Raw genomic sequence first — 19,440 nt, 5'->3', positions numbered from 1 at the left:
TCTTGTTTGGGTAATTCACTAAAGCGCTTGAAAGGCTCCAAAATGTCCAAAACCCTGAACACACCAAACCTCCAACTCTTGCTTTCAATTAAATCTTGTGTCAACTATTAAAGTCATTTCAATACGCCCCTGAACTTTATCTACACCAGCATCAGGTTGAACTTTTCTTCATTCCTAACAATGAACTGAAACTTTTTAGGATTTTCTTCATGCAGAAACAAAGACAAAAGCTTCGTTGTTGGTCTCTACTGTAGCAAAGACAGGAAAAGGTGGCTTCCATCTTTTAAAAAAACTCATAAATGGATTCATCTCTCCATAGTTACTCCAAAGAGTATTTATCAGCCTGTATGGACTGAACATAGAGCAGACAGTTAGGGATCTGCTGAGGTGTAATCAGACTCACCAGGTGAGAAATATAGAGCTTGGCCCTCCAACTGAACTCTCGCCTGTAGATGTGAAAAGTCTGGCTTGATGCTGCTCATCCAAACAGAGGAAACCCACTTCTCTTCCTGACAGCGAACACACCACTGAGGAGCAGTGACGGACGGACCTTTCACTCTCTTCCTGCTGAGAGAAAAGCCTTCTGCTCTGCTAATTATAGTCTACAAATCAGATTAACACTCAGATCTTTTACTCTACGACTTCAATGAGCACAAAGAGTCACGTTCATTTGAACACACCCCGCAGGGAATCAGACTCCTGGTGTCACTCTGAACATTTCAGCTGGTGACATTAATAATCAAATATTCTAGATTAAAATGCAACAGACAGAAATATAACCGTCACTCTGATCACTATTCCTGGTTTTATTGTTTTGGAAAGAATAAATTCAAAACATCTTTACAAAAAGCTGATTACAACTTTGCAAAGTTCAGCATGGATTTGTTTTTACTGTATTTTACCATCTAATAGGCCACAAATAATCTATTTTGTTTAGAAATTGTACTTTAAAATTTTTTTTACCTTTTTGCATAACTTCTAACAAGACAGAACGGTCAAAAAGACAACACTAAAACAAAGAAATCTAATAGTTAAATGCAATTTGTCAGTGACAGTGAACATGTTGTTTGGTTGAATACATTCATTTGTTAAAAACACATTATTTTGTTAAACAATTATATTAACTACAGCATTGTCTTCCATGTTAACATCTAGATGGTAATGGCTGTAGCATTTTTTCCCTGATGACAGTAAACGTTGCATTTTGTTTGGCAAAAACAGTGAAAATATAATTATGCTCAATGATGACAATCAGCATTTTGTCCAATAAAGACTGTGAATGCAGCATCTTTCTTACCAGCAACTACAGTGAGTTCAGTGAATTAAGTAAGAAAAGTGAGTGGAGCATTTTGTTCCATTGTGACAGTGAAAGCAACATTCTTTTTTCCATGTTCACTGAATGCACCATTTGCATCACAGAAACTTGTGACAGTAGCTCTTTTCCTTTATCTGCATCACTCTGTTGTCACTCTTTCCATATTCTGTGTTTGATGACATTATAAATTAACTTTTTCAGCACTTATAAGTAAAATATATTTTTAATTGAATTGATGTATAGTGATAGCTGTGGGTTTAGCTCATAACACTTTTTAATTATGAAACAGATTTTTATTTTCAAAGGAAAGTTTTGAAAAACTTTCTTTTGAAAGTTTGAAAGAAAGAAATTGACCTCCTTCCCTGCTAGGAGCTAAACCCAGAGTCCCCGAACCTCAGGTTGGGAACCACAAAGCTTTGTCCGGGACTCAGGTGTTCTCCTAAGTGCATGGGTCTGCTGAGGCGGGAGCGTCAGGAAGTGAAGGAGGTGCGTGTCTGAGGAGGAGGAGGAGCTCAGCCTCTCCTCCCTTTGCGTGTCTTCAGTGTGTCCGTGGGTTCCGCGGCAGCCGGAGTGGAGAAGCGGTTGCAGAAACTCAGCCTGCACCTGAACGCACCTGCGATGCTCCTGGATGCGCCTGTCCGCGCTCTCCTCCTTCTGAGCGGGGAAACTCTCCGATGTGAGCTCGTCTGTGCGTAAAAGTGTCCGGCTCCGTCATGGCTTATCCTCAGGGGTTCCTCTTCCAGCCCCCCGTGTCCCTGGCTCTGCCCTTCAGCTCCGGGATCATCCTGGGTCAGAGGACCGAGGGCTCAGCCTTCGCTCCGTACTCCTCATCCGCGACCTCCTCCCCCGGATTCAGCTCCCACTCGCCGTACGGAGGAGAGCCGCGGGCCGCTGCCACCATCAGCTCCTTCATGGTGAGTGTCTGGTCCGAGCTGCGGGGGTTCTGCTTTCTGCGTTCAGGTGCGGGACAGAAAGTGAAAGAAAAGTCTCACAGGAGCTGAAAATTAGAAATGTGTCCGTAAAAACTGACTTTAGAGAATGTTTTGAAGATTTAAAGTAAGAAATGTAAAACATAAATATTTGCTCCAACTTCTATATGAACTATTTAGATAAATCAAAGCTGTAGATAGATAGATAGATAGATAGATAGATAGATAGATAGATAGATAGATAGATAGATAGATAGATAGATAGATAGATAGATAGATAGATAGATAGATAGATAGATAGATAGATAGATAGATAGATAGATAGATAGATAGATAGATAGATAGATGTCAGACAACAAAGCACAGTAAAAAATTGCTCAACTTGTAAAAATGACAGTAAACTAAGCAGACATAGATAAAAGCCATACATTATCATTGCTTTTATAAAATAATGGTCCAAATCATTTTTTGGCTAAAAAAATCACAACCTCTTTCTTTTCGAAATTCAGTTGTTTTAGGCAAAAAGAAAATAACATTTGGCAAAACCTGACTTTAGGAAGGTGAAGTTATATAAATTTATACATTTAAAAGTGAATAAATTTGAATGTCCAGCCATAATTCCAGTCTGTAATCTTTAATCGCTCCTCACATATTGTATTTTTACCTTTAAGTGTTTTTGTTTGACTCAGCAACCATATGTCTTCTTTTTTTTTCTTTTTTAAATTTTGTTTGTTGAATTTGACAATAATATTGTGAATGATGAAAAACTGAAGTGCTGGTCATCTGTAGGTTGTTTCTGCACCTTCACTGCCTTGGGCACAGATCAGATTAAATTCCTTCTGTTTTCCTCACTGAAATAATCCCATCCAGATTAGGAATCTGCTTCAGCGTCTCCCCAGACTAAAGTGAGTTTTTAATGTTGCAGAACCCGGGCTACGATCCGTCCTCCGGCGTCTCCGGATCCTTGGACTACCATGCCTTCGGGCCCCTGGGGGCCTACCCGTACGGAGACCCGACCTACAGGAAGAACGCCACGCGGGACGCCACGGCCACGCTCAAGGCCTGGCTGAACGAGCATCGGAAGAACCCGTACCCCACCAAGGGGGAGAAGATCATGCTGGCCATCATCACCAAGATGACGCTGACGCAGGTCTCCACCTGGTTCGCCAACGCTCGGCGGCGGCTGAAGAAGGAGAACAAGATGACGTGGACGCCGCGGAACCGGAGCGAGGACGAGGAGGAGGAGGACGCCATCGACCTGGAGCGCACCGAGGAAGACGACGAGCCACTGAAGCTGACCGAGGAGGAGACGGAGCTGCGGAGCGACAGCGGTGAGCGGTTACAGGAGGATCAGCTGCACCGATTAATCGATTACTCAATCATCAATTAACTGATCACTTCTGTTTTAAATTCAAATTCACATATATTTTATTGATCCCAAAGAAAAATAAATTCTGTAACTCTTATACATTCAAAATTCTTCAAAGAGTTATTTTAGGTAACTCAGAGAGTTATGTAAAATAATTGATTAATCGTGATTAATTGATTAGTGAAATAATCGTCAACTAATTCAGTAATTGATTAATCATTAACTGGAGTACAAAGACTCCAATAAAAGACCATTTGCTGAAAGAACACACTCAGGGCAGAAATGAAGCCAAAACTGCACATAAAATACTTACATTTTGGGGGTTTTATGCGAAAGATTTGGCGTCAACTGAAGCAATGTTATCGGATTTTGAGCAATAAAATGTTTATTTTCTTATTTTAAAAGGAAATTATTTACTTGCATCTTTTAATGTATTTCTAAAATTGCATAAAAAGGCTTAGATAAAAAAAAATCTACAGAATGTGGCAGTTATGTTTATGCAATTAATTGCCAGAATAATTGATTAATCACTAACTAAATTAATCGGTAGTTGCAGCCTTAGACCGAAGCACACGTCAAGATGAATTGGACTGTGGAGGATTTTCACACCTGGAAGAGAGAAAGCAGAGAGGATGGAGCTGGAGGCTGCAGCTGCAGAAACAGATCCAGATTCCCAGAGACGACGAGAAGGAAGCAGGACGTTTATTTCATCTGAAGCTTTTATTTTCTGCAAATTTCCAACAGTATAAAAATCTGTTTTCCATAGATTGGATGCTGCATTTTACAAGAAAAATCTGGAAAAATGTGCAGATAAATAGAAAAAAACTAAAATAATCAGATTTGTCTGAGTTTAAATCATTTTTGTCTTTAAAATCTGACAGCTTCATCATTTTTAATATTTGAAGAGGATTTTTTATTCAGTCTGCTGAAAGAAACTTTGATATTAGGATAAATAACAGATAATCTTTTATTCCCATGTTTTTCCGATCTGCTCTGTTCATAGAAAGTCCGACAGGTTCAGATAAATAGATGAGGTGAATCTATTCTGAGGTTTAATTTTCGATCCGACTGAATCCTGGATGAGAATCTGATTTTCCTGACGTTTCAACGAGACTGAAACCAAAAATCTGATCATCAGGATTTCTGATTTTAACAACTTTCTCAGTTCATCTTGTGTATTTGTTGGTTTTTAATTTCATGCTGCAGGAATTTCTGATTAATTTCTTTATCTCCAAAAGTAAAAATGAATATCCAGAATTTTAAAAAGTTTACAGATTGACTGGTTCTGACCAACAGACAGCCAGAATTCTGTTTCCTTATTTATTTAGGGTTTTTTTTGTCTGTTTGTATTAAAATTAGAAAAAATATCCCCATTTATTGGCCCGGAACATTTTATTCTATTCTATAGAGGTGAGCAGATCAATCCATAATATTGACACCATATCAGTATCGAATCGATAATTAGCGTAGCAAGATTAATACTTCAGCTTCAAAATATATCATACTGAATTTCTATTTAATTTATCCTCACGTTTGTACTGCAGTTTCTCAAAAAGGTTTAGTTTTGATTTGCTCTCAAATAAAAAAAATAAATTTTTTGCACTTTAGTTCTGAAAAATCCCACACAAAATTGTTCTGTTCTATTATTTTTGTTTATTATATTAATACGTTATTGAGGTATTTTGTAGATACATGTAAACGTCATTAAAGTTCTGTCCGAAGTTTTAACAAAATAATTCAAAGGGAAAAACTACAAAATCACCTAAAAGTCGTAAGTTTGATGATATGTCAATAAAAAAGTATCATATCGGTATTGGTATCACTGATACTGACTGACCCAGTTTGCTTAGACTGGACCTGCTCTAATTAATTTGTTATTGTACTAACTTGTCAGTTTGGGCCCAGTTTGTTTTGTTTCAGCTTGGACTGTTCTGTTCTGATCAGGATGAAAGTTATTGATTAGTGTTTTTATCTACAGTTGATTAATCTGATCATAAATGATAAGTAGCTGTTTTCTTAAAAAACGGAGTTTTCTCATATCAACAGGGGAGAATGTCTTAAGGACGTTTTCATAGTACGCTGAATTATAAAAAAAACATTACATTTGAGCGTTTTTGCAGCTGTCTTAAATACTGACTGAATAAGCAGATAATTGTGGTTTTCTCAAGTTATTACACTGAGACATGTTTATAAAATATAACATAACAGGAACTTAGGTTGCTGATTAAACAAATAAAAGAAGACAATCAATCCTGAAAGAAAAGAGATATTCAAAGTACTATTTGTGGTTATTAAAAGAAAGCTAAAACTCTGTGAAGAGCTTTAACTCAGAAGTGCTTGCTGACATCACGGTTTATTTTCCATTATCAATCAATCAATCACATTTTCTGTTTTCTCTTCCGCTCTTTTTCTTCACACGCTCGTCTTCGCACCACATCAATTATTTTTGGTTTGCTTCGTCATGCAGCTCAGCTGAAAGATACTAAAGTAAAACTTAACTTGTCGGGTGTAAGCAACACCGCATAAATTGCATTTTCCATCCCAAACCGGACTCTGTCTGTATCGTTTTTCTTTTTCGTGCTGAGAAGCCGCCGCCATCTTTGTTTCTGTATCAACGGCTCCGCTTAATAACCAGCGGCGCCCTCTACAGGATGGCGGCCAAAATACGGCACTAAAAGAAGGCCTAAGCGGACGTTATTAGTTAATCGATTGGAACTAACTTTGAAATGAAATAAAATCTTTACTTAGAAAAAGTAAAATGTCACAGAAAAAATAGTAAAAAAGGCAAACTTATTAAATCATACCCATAATTGTCTCATCCAAATATTTCACATATTTACACATCTCATGTCACAATTTCTGCTCTTTACAAATTATATCTATTAAATTAATTTATTGTTAAGTTGCTTACTATCTAAAGTCTCCTGTAAGATATCCATACAGCTATATTTGTTAATAAGTCGATTAATTATTTGCCTCCCTGGTTCTGATCCAGATTTTTCTGTTTCTGATCGATTCTGTTTTGTTTATTTTATTTTTTCTTGTTCTGATCCATTTCTCTTCTCTCCACAGGCGTCCATCACCCCTCCGCCTCAGATTCCAGCCGGTTGGCGTTCCGGGAGGACCCCGGCATCGACCGGGCCCCTTTGGACCAGAGGTTGCCCCATGTTGCGGCCCCTCCTCACAGCGGGCCCCTGGAGGCCCTCAGAGCCTCTGAAACCAAGCGTACGTCATCACCGAGCTCCTTGGATTCTTGCGGCGCCACCCAGGGGCCGAACCCGGCCCCGAAGCCCAAATTGTGGTCCCTGGCAGAAATTGCCACGTCTGTGGACAAAAACACAGGAAGTAGCGACTCGCCGCAGAGCAGGGGGCGGAGCTCTCTGAGCCACGGCCCCGCCCTGCCAAGGCACCTGTACTACGCCTCCCCGTTCATCCCTGGATACTCCAGCTTCAGGCCGCTGGGGCCCCTGCAGGGCGGCTCACACATTAACGGATTACAGCAGAAGATGCTGCAGCGGGCCGAGGCCGCAGCCAGGGACTGCCGACTGCGCAGCCAGAGCCAGACAGAGCTGCAGGAGCTAAAGAGAGGCATGACGAACGTGTAGCTGCTCAGAGAATCCTGCTGAACTTTGACCCCCCAGAGACAGTTTCACAGCTTTTCTATGTTGATCAGATGTAACCTTTGTAGTGCGTTTCTGCACCCAACATGACATATCATTGATTAAAAAATAGTTTTATTAAGATGAAAGTGAGCGCCTGCGTTTGTTGGCAGAAGGTTCCCGCAGCCGCACTGCAAAAACAGAAAAACACAAAACCATACCAAATATTTTTATCTGGTTTCTAGTGCAAATATCTTAGTGTACTTAAATTAAGACAAAACTAATTTACAATTAGCTTTTCAGCAAAATATAGGAGCTTATTTTACGTAAATAATTCCTAAGTTCTAGTTCCTCTTGCAGATTATTCTACTTGTAACAAGATATTTTCCCATGTTATAAGTAAAATAATCTGCCAGTGGAGCTAGCACTTTTCCATCAATATTAAAGAATCATTTACTTAAGATAAACTCTCTCTTGCTGAATAGTTACTTGTACATTACTTTTGTCTTGTTTCATGTTTAGTGAAGTATTTGCACAAGAAACTAGACCAAAAATATTTGGTGCGATTTTGCAGTGCAGAGTAGATCACATATTATTTTTTTTATCATTCGAGTTTATTAAGCTGCTTCTTTAAAGCAAAGATCAGTTTCAAAAGGGCCAAAACGACGCATCAGTGCTGTGGGTTACTAGTGTGCCATTATTGGAGTTTGTGTTTTCTGAAATATTAAAAAATACACAAGACGGATAAATATTAATAAATATAAAGTATTGCTGGGCAATACAATTAAAAACAGAAAATATTACCAAGTACTTTGTGTCTAGATTCTTGGCAAATGTCTGAATACACTTGATATAAGACAAAACTAACTTACAAGTAACTTTTCAGCAAGATATAGGAGCTTATTTTAAGTAAATAATTCTTTAATATTGATAAAATAAAAAAAAACATCCTATGTTCCACTGGCAGATTATTCTACTTGTAACAAGATATTTTCCCATGTTTTAAGTAAAATAATCTGCTGGTGGAACTAGATCATTTTCATCAATATTAAAGAAGTATTGGTAAAATTAAAACGATACAAATGAAAGAAAATATTCTCAAAAAGTTGGTTTTATTTCAATCATCCCGTGACTTGTACAATGGAGTATTACAATCAGGCTACAAAACTTCTAAAAAAATTTTAGTGACTATGATGTTGCAGATTACAGACGCAAAAATAAAAAAAGTCTGAAAATTAGAAGAGAAAAAGTCGCCTTAATTAGAAAATTGCTTTTATAAAGTTATTGAGATCTAATGTGGCAGCTGTTTCAAAGTCCTGCAACACTGATAATAATTTGATGCTATCAGTAGCAGGACTTTTGCTGATTCATCTGTTAAAAGATGAAGTATTTTCTTATTTGTGAAATCAATACTATAGTATAACTTTACAAGATGTTCAACATTCCTCATTTTGATTTTTTGGTATTTTTGTGCAAGAGTTCTCATAAAATTACTACTTCCTTCTCCTAATATTCCGACTTTATCCTCATAATTTAAAAATTTGCTACTGCTACTTTGTCGTAGAGTTAACCCGAATTCAAAGTCCAAATAAGCAGAAGCTGTAAAAAAAACGATTGTCAAACAAGATGGCGGCTCTGGGCGCGCTGACATCACTCTGAATTATGGAAATCAAAGTATTGGTGAAAAAAAATCCAGATTTTCCAAAATCTTTAAAATTCAAAAATTTGTTTAATGGATCAAATTTTAAAAATCTGCAAAACTGAACCTTTTATGTTACAATTCAGGCAATCTGTTAGATTCGAGCACAGGTGAGAGATCCTGCTGCATCAAAGTTTTAAAGTAAAGTAAAGTTTTCTGTCTGACAGGGGATGATTTTATAGTCTGAATATTACTTCAACTATATAAACTTGATTTAAAAACACAGAAAATCAATAATGTTTTAACAAATTGAGCAGCTATTTCTACTCACGGAGGACAGGTTGAGAAGGCTTCGAAATAAAAAATCTAATTCAGTTTTCTCAACAGAGCGTACATTTAAAACCAACGACTGGACCCAAAACAAAGCACAAAACTAAATATTTATTGGTTTTTACAGAATTTTTCCTTTTAAGAGTTTTAAACCTCAAAGAAAAAGATGATCTACTTCAGTTTTCTGGAAAATAACATTTGCTTCAAACTGGATGAAAACTTGTCTCTAGGTGTTGAATTGCTGTGGCTCAACACAGAGTGGTTTTAAATGTGAAACACCAAAGGTGTCTCTGTGTGGTGAAACGTGTTGCTCACTGCGAGGGAGAGGGTTACTCAATGCCAGTTCAGACTCAGCATCATCGGCTGACGGATAAAAATCCATCCATCCAAATTTGATTTTGAACTGAGCTGATATGTTTTGTTCACTGCAAAAACAGAAAATCTTACCAAGTAGTTTTGGGTCGAGTTTATAGTGAAAATATCTTAGTACACTTGAAATAAAGTAATGTAAAAGTAACCTTTTAGAAATATGTGTAAGTAGATAATTCCTTAATACTGATTCAAAAAAATACTAGTTCTGTTGACAGATTATTTCACTTATAACAAGACATTTTTCCATGGTTATAAATTAATTTATCTGCCAATGGAACAAGTATTTTTCTTCAATATTAAGGATTTATTTACTTAAAACAAGCTCTATATCTTGCCTAGAAAGTTACTTTTAAGTTAGTTTTGTCTTATTTCAGGTGTGCTAAGATATTTGCACTAGAAACTAGACCAAAATACCTGGCAAGATTTTCTGTTTTTGCAGTGTTACCTTCAACTACCGGCTGTTTAACAAACATCTGCAGGTCTAATTGTGCAGCTCTGTTCAGTAGACTCAAAATGTTTACTGAACATTGGGCCATAATTTAAAATAAAACCTTCATTTCTCACATTTTTCTTCCCTTGAAACAGATTTTTCTATAATTTTTGTTCCAGTTTTAATCTAGATTTAATCTGATCTGGATTGATGCCGAACTCTGATTCTTGATTCTGAAAAGATTGAATGAACAGATCAATCGCTCTATTCAGATTCCGAACAGATTCCTGATTCTCAGACTGTTGATTCGGAATAGATTCCAGAAACACTGCAAAAACACAAAATTTAGCACACCAACTATTTTTGGTGAAAATATCTCATTACACTTGAAAGACAAAACTAACTTACAATGACCATATCAGCAAGATATAGGAGCTCGTTTTAAGTCAGTTATTCCTTAATATCAATGAAAAAGTTCTGGTTCCACTGGCAGATTATTTCACTTATAAAAAGATACTTTTCTCATGTTATAAGTCACTGGAACCAAAACCTTTACATCAATATTACAAAATTATTGCCTTAAAACCAGACTATATCTTGCTCAAATGTTACTTGTAAGTTAGTTTTGTCTTATTTCAGGAGTACTGACGGTATTTGAACTAAAATCTAAACAAAAATACTCGGTAATATTTTGTGTTTTGGGCCTTTTGTCTTAACCCTGAACAGGTTCCTGGTCCTGACAAGTCTCTAGATCCTCAATAGATTCAGGATTCAGAACAAATTTGATATTTTGAACAGATTCCGGATTCTCAACAAGTTGCTTGATTTTGAATAGTTTCTAGATCCTGACTGAATAAATTTTATATTCTCAAAACATTCTTGAATCTAAATTCAGATTCTTGATTTCTGGTTTTAAACTCAGTCCTGATTCTGAAAATATGTCATAATTTGAACTCTTTCCTGAGAGATTTCGGATGTCGACCACATTCCCGACTCTGAACAGGATCCTGATTCTCAAAAAGTTCTAGATTTCAAAAACGTATAGATTCTGAACAGAATCCTAATTCTGAACCCATCTGAGATTGAGTTGATAAACAGTTGTTTTCAGTCAGTTATTGTTCAGCTGTTAAATAAATCAAATCAGATTTTAATCTGATGGTTTTTTGCAGTTTTAATGGTTTCACACAAATTGTGAAATCAATTTTCCATAGCCATGTGTCGCATCTGGGTTCATGCAGTTTTACAAATCAAAGTTTTCATATTTCCTCTTTTAGCATTAATTTAGTTTACCAGTAAATAATAATAATCCAGGAATCCTCAGCAGGACTGAGGTTTTCAGTCTGAATTATTGACTGGCTGCAGGTAAGACCAACATCAGTAAATAATCCATGAGCAACGCAGGCACTGATCAGAGGAAACCGAAGGTATCGATCCGTTAAAACCAAACCGAGGTGTGAAGGTCGAGAAGATCCTCCCGGGAGCTTTGAACGCAGCTTTAACAGTCGAGCTGCGCTCATGAAAATCTCCTCTGGTATACATGTTAAATGATTTGTTCAGTAACACAAACAAAACAAGCCTCACAGAAAATAAATCTGCTCCACATCAGCACAACTCGGAGAAGGTGGAATAAATACTTGACTGATTGCCGTAATTAGTATAAAACAGTTTAGTTCTTCAAGGTGGATGAGATCCACTCACATTTTAACCTCTCTGATCAGATTTTGACTGATTTCATTCACTGACAGGATCCAGAATTTCCTGGTGAATAGAAAATATATTTAACACAGTGCTGTCCATCACAGTGTAAAGTTTCAGAGTGAAGCCGCAACCTTCTGTCTTCAGAAAAAATACAAACGCTGAATTTTTTATATATTTTTTTCTTACATCTTTGACAGCAAATAGTCTTGAATGCCCACTTCCTCATCCAACAAACAGCGAGAGCCATACTGTTTCAGACCGCTTAGCTTTTAAAGCGCGTCTTTACAATCCAGAGACATTTTCTCTCTCAGTCCAGATAGATAAACTGTAATTAGAGCCACATATATAACAATGCCTGTTGTAAAAAGAACATTAATAATTCTTGATAGTAAATATCTGTTGTAAGATTATGTAAATGTATAGGGCTATAAGATATTAGCTGAATCCCAATATAAGCGTTTCATATCAGCCAATATCAATAATTACTGATTAGCTTTTTGTTTTAAATAAATGAAATACTGCCAAACTGGTGGCAGGACCTTTCCTCTTTTATCCACAGTTTTTACTCCATACCGTTTATTTTTAAAAGGCACGGCAGCAAAACTTTTCAACTGCTGCTGCACAAGTTACTCAAGGGGCTGTTGCTAGGTAACCAAAGGGCGAGTAAGTTGCTAGGTAACCAAAGAGCGAGTGAGTTAGTTGATTCCACCAACCTAGCTTGATAGGTTAAAGCATTTCCTAAGACTACATCTCCCATAATGCTGGGCTGTTCTGAATCGTAGATCAGTGAATACTCAATATATATTGAATATTGACTATTCAATTCGTACATGAGCAATTCTTTCACGGGAGACGGGTTACTGTTGATCAGAGTTGGGTAGTTAATAGTTACATTTAATCAGCTATATTTACTTGAGTAGGAGTGTTTTTACTCTGCTGTACTTATTACTTTTACTCGAGTCCTTTTATTATGAAGTATTGCTATTGTTACTTTAGTAAAATGTCTTTATACTCCATCCTCTGTGACTACACTGAATGAAGAACAAACATGTTGTAACCAAAAACTCACCAAACACAGACACCTGCACTTTTTGTTAAAGTTTCATAAGTTTTATATTGAAAGAAACTGATTTGGAAAAAATATAATTTTCCAAATTTATTATTCTTTGTTCTTTATATGAATTATTGTCATTTTTGTCCTTAAAATACCAACATTTCCACTTACCTTTATATTTTGGTCTGTGTGATTATGTAATTTTTTAAATATTAAAAGATCGATAATTTGATCAGTAGGGATAGAGATAGGGTGAGAAGCTCAGTCATCCGGGAGGGACTCAGAGTAGAGCCGCTGCTCCTTCACATCGAGAGGAGCCAGTTGAGGTGGCTCGGGCATCTGGTCAGGATGCCTCCTGGACGCCTCCCTGGTGAGGTGCTCCGGGCACGTCCCACCGGGAGGAGGCCCCGGGGAAGACCCAGGACACGCTGGAGGGACTATGTCTCTCGGCTGGCCTGGGAACGCCTCGGGATTCCCCCGGAGGAGCTAGAAGAAGTGGCTGGGGAGAGGGAAGTCTGGGCCTCCCTTCTGAAGCTGCTACCCCCGCGACCCGACCTCGGATAAGCGGAAGAAGATGGATGGATGGATGGATGGAATTTGATCAGTACTTGAGTAGACTTTTTACCATACGTTTTTACTCTTGAGTCATTTCTTAGATGGAAAATTTTTACTTTTTCTTGAGTAAAAACATGTTGACGTAGTGCTAATCTTACTTAGCAGCACGTACTTTGTTGGGTGGAAGTTTGTGCGGTGGAAGCTAGGGGTCAAAAACGCATGCGCGTTCAATCACGTGCTAAAACCACAGCGCCATATAGTGGCCTGGCATGACAACTACAGCTGATTCCAGGTGTCTTGTACGTGAACATAAAACTTCTCCCCCAATTAGCGTCCGTAAATACTGGACGCTAACTGGGGGACTCGTGTAAGCGTCTCAAACTTTCTCTAACACTCCCCTGAGTGGCTCCATACTGCCTCCCTACTTCTTCTTACTTCCAGCTGCGTGTTTACAGCGACCTAAATGCCGTCAAACGACAGCGAGCATCTTGGCGAGCCAGCAAGGGGCCCCGCCGTGGGCCGTCTAACCCCCAGGACCGACAGACGTCTGGTGGTGATGCCACTCAACCCTCCCGCCATGCGGCTCCTCCGGCAGCTGTACAGGCGCGCCAACCAGCGGGCGGCTTCTCGCAACATGCTGGCCCTAAATATACACCAGTGTCCCCAGTGACTGCTGCAGCAAACCAGTCTGCTCTGCTTCCCATCCCCACTGTTTGACCCTCTGTTCACTGCAGTCTGGTCGCAAATCAGAGCCTCTGAATGTAAATAAATATGGAAATTGAAGTCAGAAGTCATGCAGTAATGTGAATTTTTGAAGTTTCGTGTGCAAATTTTCTTTCACGTTGCACCAAAGAAATGTGCAAATGTGCCACTGCTATATTTTTTTATTTTTCCTTTAATTGTGTCACTTTTATAGAACTGACAGAAATCAGTTATTTATAAATCAATAATTATTAAAAGATTAATATTTTAATTTGCAGTTTCTCATAAAAGAAGCCTATTTAAGTTTTGAAGTTTATTAAAGAAGACATCACGAGTGTTTATAATCAAATGTACAAAATAGTGAAATCATAAAGCTGTGAGAAATCAATTAAACTCATTATTTGTTTGCGAAGCATTTATTAATCAGTAGACTTCACCACAACAGAAAACATTACAGCCTTTTTGTTGTTTATGTACTTCTAGTTAATTATTTTATTTGCTAGTTCTGGTAAAGTTTAAGTTTATTTATATCATGCATTTCCAATAATTCATGGTGCACAAAGTGCTTCACAAACTAAGATGCAACAAAAATAAAATTTATGACCGTGAATGGAATAAAATGTAATTGAGAATTGAAACACAAAACAATAAAAACAAAAATGTTTAGGTCAACAGTCAGGCCATCGTCATGTTTCTTCACCAGAGATATAAAATGTTCCAGTGTTTGTGCAGATCTAATATTTAGAGGCAAACCACTTCCAGAATCTGTGGACCTTCAGCAGAGAAGATGCCGTGACCTTGAGATTTTAAGTTTAGACCTGGGAATCAGTTTGATCTGGACCTTGTGTTTTTTTCAATAGAATATGAGGCCAGATAGGTAAGAATGGCCTTGATTGTTTAGTAATTTAAAAGCAAAAAGTGTAATTATTTTCAAAATAAACTGATTTGGAGATCAGAAATTCCTGTTTTCCAGAACCAATATGAATTAGTTGGAGCTGAAATCCAGAGTGGATACTGCAGATCCGAAGTTTTTTCTTCAACATGAAAACAAAGAAAGAAAGAGAGAAAGTTGCATTCTGTCTCTTTCCATTCAATGCTAATAATGTCCAACAGTTACATAAGATTCTCCTTTTTCTTTTTTCATGTTAAAGTTATTGAGTAGCAGAAAGAAAAGCAGATCATATTTCTCTAATAGAACATTTTAAACTATATAAATACAGCAAAACCCTTTTTATTCTTGAGTTAAAAAAGAACAACAGGAGATGATGACCAGAACTTTTTAAATCTCATTTTTATATTTAAATAAGGAGGCCAGGTTTGGATTCTGCTTTGCTTTGATCGCCCCCTGCTGGTGGCTAAGTTACAAGCACTGCTAATCTTCAAACTGTTCTCTTATCTGACTTTCATGTGTGACAGAATGAATAAATAATACAGCAATGGCTCAAAAATTACAATTAAACTTTACAACTGAACACATTTACTAGATCTTACTGCCAATGATGAACTGGTTCAACGTTATTCCTAAATTTAAATTTTTGTTGCTGTTATTTCATTATTTAATAAAAACAATATAAAAAGATTCTGTCCCGTTGTTGCTTTTTAAACACTGAAATTATTTCATCCTCAATTTGTATTTGCTCTCCAGCATGGAGAATGTTTTTTAATATCTACCACACCAATATTTAAAGTGATTTACATCATTATATAATAATGTATATCCATTTTTCTCAAAAAATATTATTGTCTAATTGTTCATTTCTGAACTATCACAACATCAAAACATGTAGTTTCATCTACATTTATATTACAGATTCTGAATTTTTTTGTCTTTTTTTCAATACTTTCTAAGTATTAGTTTAGTTTAGTTTAGTTTAGTTTAGTTTAGTTTAGTTTAGTTTAGTTTAGTTTAGTCCAAAAACCTGTTAATTTGGCTCAAACTATGTTTCTTTGCTTTGTTTCTTTATTATTATTATTTTCAGGTTCTTTTATAAGTGGTCAAACATGTCTGAATGTTTTCTAAAACACACCAATTTGTAAAAATGTGAGAAAATATCTAATCTTTAAAAAAAAATTAAAAATGAAGGTGTTGTTCGTTGTTATTTTTTTTATCCAATTTGGAACATATACTTTCAGAAATGCTTGTTTTAATTTTAATAATTATTAGGACACAGGCAGAAATATTCCATGAAAGTGAAGCATCTAGAAAATGGAGGAAAGATTTTCTGCAAAAAATAAAACTTATCAGTTAATTATGATCATATTTTCTTAAAAATAAAAACAGGAAGCAATTTAGGACCAACAATATGTGCAACATCCGATCTCATGTCATTTTCAAAGAGTTTTCTTCTGGAATGATGCAGGAGAACCTCTGAGATCTTCACACATTTAATGATTTGTGGACCCATGCAGTGATCGAGGGGAACAAACGAGGATTCAAAGTGTCGCTTGCTGGTATCCCAGTTCAGAATGACTGTCTGGTGTCGGCCTGAAGGTACGAATGAAGGTGGATCATCCTGCAGGCAGCTGACAAATGGTGACCCTTACTGCTGAACATTAGACAGCAGGAAGCAGCTCTGTGGGTTGTTATGCTTTGTGATCATATCTGCACATCATCCCACATCCATTCAGCTACGGATACACAGTCTATGCTGTGGAAAACTGGTTTACACAAATTTTATATTGTGTGTTTGCATGTTTTTATACTTCCATTTGGGTTTTTAGTGCTTCTCAAAACAGCCCAAGTACTTAATATAAACACCCAGCTATTATTTTTGGCAATAAATTAATGATTTTTGGTGTCTGGAAAATGAGCCATTTCAAAAACAATCTTCATGTCACAAATCAGGGAAGCCCAGCCTATTGCCTGGCGACCCCAGCAGAGCTGGGTCTGTGCTGTACAATGGCTGCTGGAAAAGAAAAGTGTTTTTTTTGTTGACTTACCATCCAGAAGCCACTTGCTGGATTCTTGTTGATTGTGCAGGAGGCTCCACTTTTCCTTTTCAAAGGCGTATGGTTGTATAATTGCACATTGGTTTCAGTGTAAACGTTGAGTTTGGGGGCGTGGCCAGCAGCAGTTTAAAGTGACAAGAGGTCCTAAAAAAGCTAATTCTAAAAGGAGCTCAAAATAGGCAAAATTTCATTTTCTAAGAATGAATTTGTGCAAAAACTGTAAAGAACATGTTTTGTATAGACCATAGATCTATCCTAACTTGTTCAAGGAAGCAAATAGGTCACCTTAAAGTGAATCTGCTGAGTTTCAGTTTTGAATTATGCAGTTTGTTGGTGCTGAGGGTGTATTTTCATATTTGGCCTCTTTCATATTTCCTCTCTATTTGGCATATTTTCGAGAAGATGTGCATATGAGCTGTGTTCCCCTGAAAACTGTGCATATGCCTCATATTAACTGGATCCAGTGCTTGGGTATCGATCATCACACACCACATGATGATAAAGTAATCCAACTTATCAAACTTGAAGAAAAAGCTACAGGCAAAATGTGCCACAGACACTTTGAGTTCAGCAGGAGCTCCCAGACATCCTGGAGAACTTTAGCTGTCAACTGTGCATGGAGCGACGCCCCCTGCAGGCCAGGGAGCCTCCGCGCTGTAGACGCCTCTGCTGGTTGAATCTCCACCATTAAAGAGCAGCATCCTTCCAGCTGCAGGCTGGATTCTGCATCACCGAGAAGAAAATACCACCGAAACAACCAAAACTTGCTGAATTATGTCAGTTAGGTTCATATTCAACGTTCAGACATTTTCTGTTCATATATACATCCTAACTTTACAAAGCACTTGTCTCTTAGGTTTTGGCATAGAAAGCAGTTGTTTTTTAGAATAAGGTATCTGCTCAGATTCAGAATTATTTTCTGACTCAGGAAGAGAGAAAGTTATCTCATAACAAGAAATTTTCTCTTTATAACAATCTTGGGACCATTACTTTTCATAATTTATTAATGGCTTCCTAAGGTCTTTTAAAAAAATATGTCATAAAGTTATTTTTGCTGCTGATACAAACCAGTTTTTCCACAGACAAGTGCTTTGGAACTGGAGGAAATAGTAAATGCAGAATTACATAAAATAAATACCTTCTTCAACTGTAACAGGATATCTCTTAATATCAGCAAAACTAATTTTATTCTGTTTATATAATCAATATTTGATTACATAAATCTCTAAATTAAAAATGAGAAATTAATGAGAACATGTTTTGCAAAGTTCCTGGTGGTGCTTATAAATGAGTGCTTACATTTTTAACTTCACATTATCTAAATATGTTGGCCTGTTTTTTAAATTAAGCATTGTTATCCACACTTTTAACAATGGTTCAAGTATAATCTCCATCTATTCCGTCACTTTGGTCTCCTTCGGCTAGCAGTAATAAATGTGTACCAAAACCAAAAACGCCTGTATGATGTTCCAAATTGCAAACAAACCTAATAATAGACTGACTGAGCTTGTTCCAATCAGTGGTCCACGGCATACTTATAAAACTATAAATAAACATCATCTCTGAAAATCACTAGTCGAAGTTTTGTTTGGATGGGGTTACATATTTGGAACAAACTCAACAAAAGCTTAAAAGGATGAAAATTGATCTCCACCTTTAAAAAAAACAGTTAAAGACTAAATTGCATTGTTTTGTTTTTTTACATCTTAGATCATTTTAACTGGTGATCAGAGGTAACATAATCTATTCTGTATATGGAATGTATGAGGAATGTATGCAATTGTTGTGTTGATACTATTATAAAAATGTATAAAACTGTGTACCGAGATTTCCTCTATAAGCTTAATCATTCATTTTAACCAAGACATTAATAGTTCAGTCATTATGGTATACATTTTTTATTCACTTTCAGCAGTTTTTTTAGTTTATAAACCTAAGTTAGGTTGCTGGATCACTCCCACAACCCAACTCTGGTTGGGCTTACAAAATAGCCCACATTATGCTGTTTTTCCACCTTATTTTGTTTTTCAGGGTAAAAGATAGAAAGTACGACTCTGAAACCAGAACTGTGTCAAACTAAACATTGTAGCTAAAAATAAATCCGAGAGTTTTTGTCAAACATTGGATAACGGAAATAACCGATGTTTAGTTTCCTTCTGTTTCTGCTGTTTTAGTTTTATGAACTAAAGTGGATATTTTAGTGTTGAACCTCAGCCGTAATCAGAGCTTAAGCCAGCGCTTCCATTTGATCGTTAATAAAGCCGAAATAGTCAAATAACTGATGACTTTATGCTTTAAGAACAAAAAATTAACACTTTTTAAAGGGATTTCCGGAAAAGCAGACGAAAGAGACAACAAAAACAACCGGAAGTTGTAGTAGTCGGCTTTTTTTACGTAATTTTAGTGGGCTGGGGTGAGATACGCTGTTCACGCTATTCTCCAACTGACATACGCACAAATGTGACGTTTCCCTCTATGTGCGGCAGTCGGGTACGCCGG

The 19,440-nt window shown here is 36.9% G+C and overlaps 1 protein-coding gene across 1 annotated transcript; it reads left to right on the top strand.

Annotated features, from left to right (window-relative positions):
* Window positions 1–1,055: 1,055 nt before the first annotated feature.
* On the top strand, window positions 1,056–7,356 carry LOC116729681 (iroquois-class homeodomain protein IRX-5-like). Its single transcript, XM_032578361.1, has 3 exons — window positions 1,056–2,229; window positions 3,170–3,575; window positions 6,686–7,356. Exons 1-3 carry the CDS (start codon window positions 2,029–2,031, stop codon window positions 7,216–7,218), a joined length of 1,140 nt encoding a protein of 379 aa, XP_032434252.1. The 5' UTR covers window positions 1,056–2,028; the 3' UTR covers window positions 7,219–7,356.
* Window positions 7,357–19,440: the final 12,084 nt, after the last annotated feature.

This window comes from Xiphophorus hellerii, chromosome 2 (genome assembly GCF_003331165.1).
Source record: "Xiphophorus hellerii strain 12219 chromosome 2, Xiphophorus_hellerii-4.1, whole genome shotgun sequence".
Taxonomy (NCBI): domain Eukaryota; kingdom Metazoa; phylum Chordata; class Actinopteri; order Cyprinodontiformes; family Poeciliidae; genus Xiphophorus; species Xiphophorus hellerii.
Note: the sequence above shows the minus strand (reverse complement) of the source record. Positions and strands in the feature narration are given on the sequence as shown.

Coding starts and splice junctions, on each gene's coding strand:
- LOC116729681 (XM_032578361.1), top strand. CDS start 2,029: ATGGCTTATCCTCAGGGGTTCCTCTTCCAGCCCCCCGTGTCCCTGGCT. Junction 2,230..3,169: donor CCACCATCAGCTCCTTCATG/GTGAGTGTCTGG, acceptor TTAATGTTGCAG/AACCCGGGCTACGATCCGTC. Junction 3,576..6,685: donor GGAGCTGCGGAGCGACAGCG/GTGAGCGGTTAC, acceptor TTCTCTCCACAG/GCGTCCATCACCCCTCCGCC.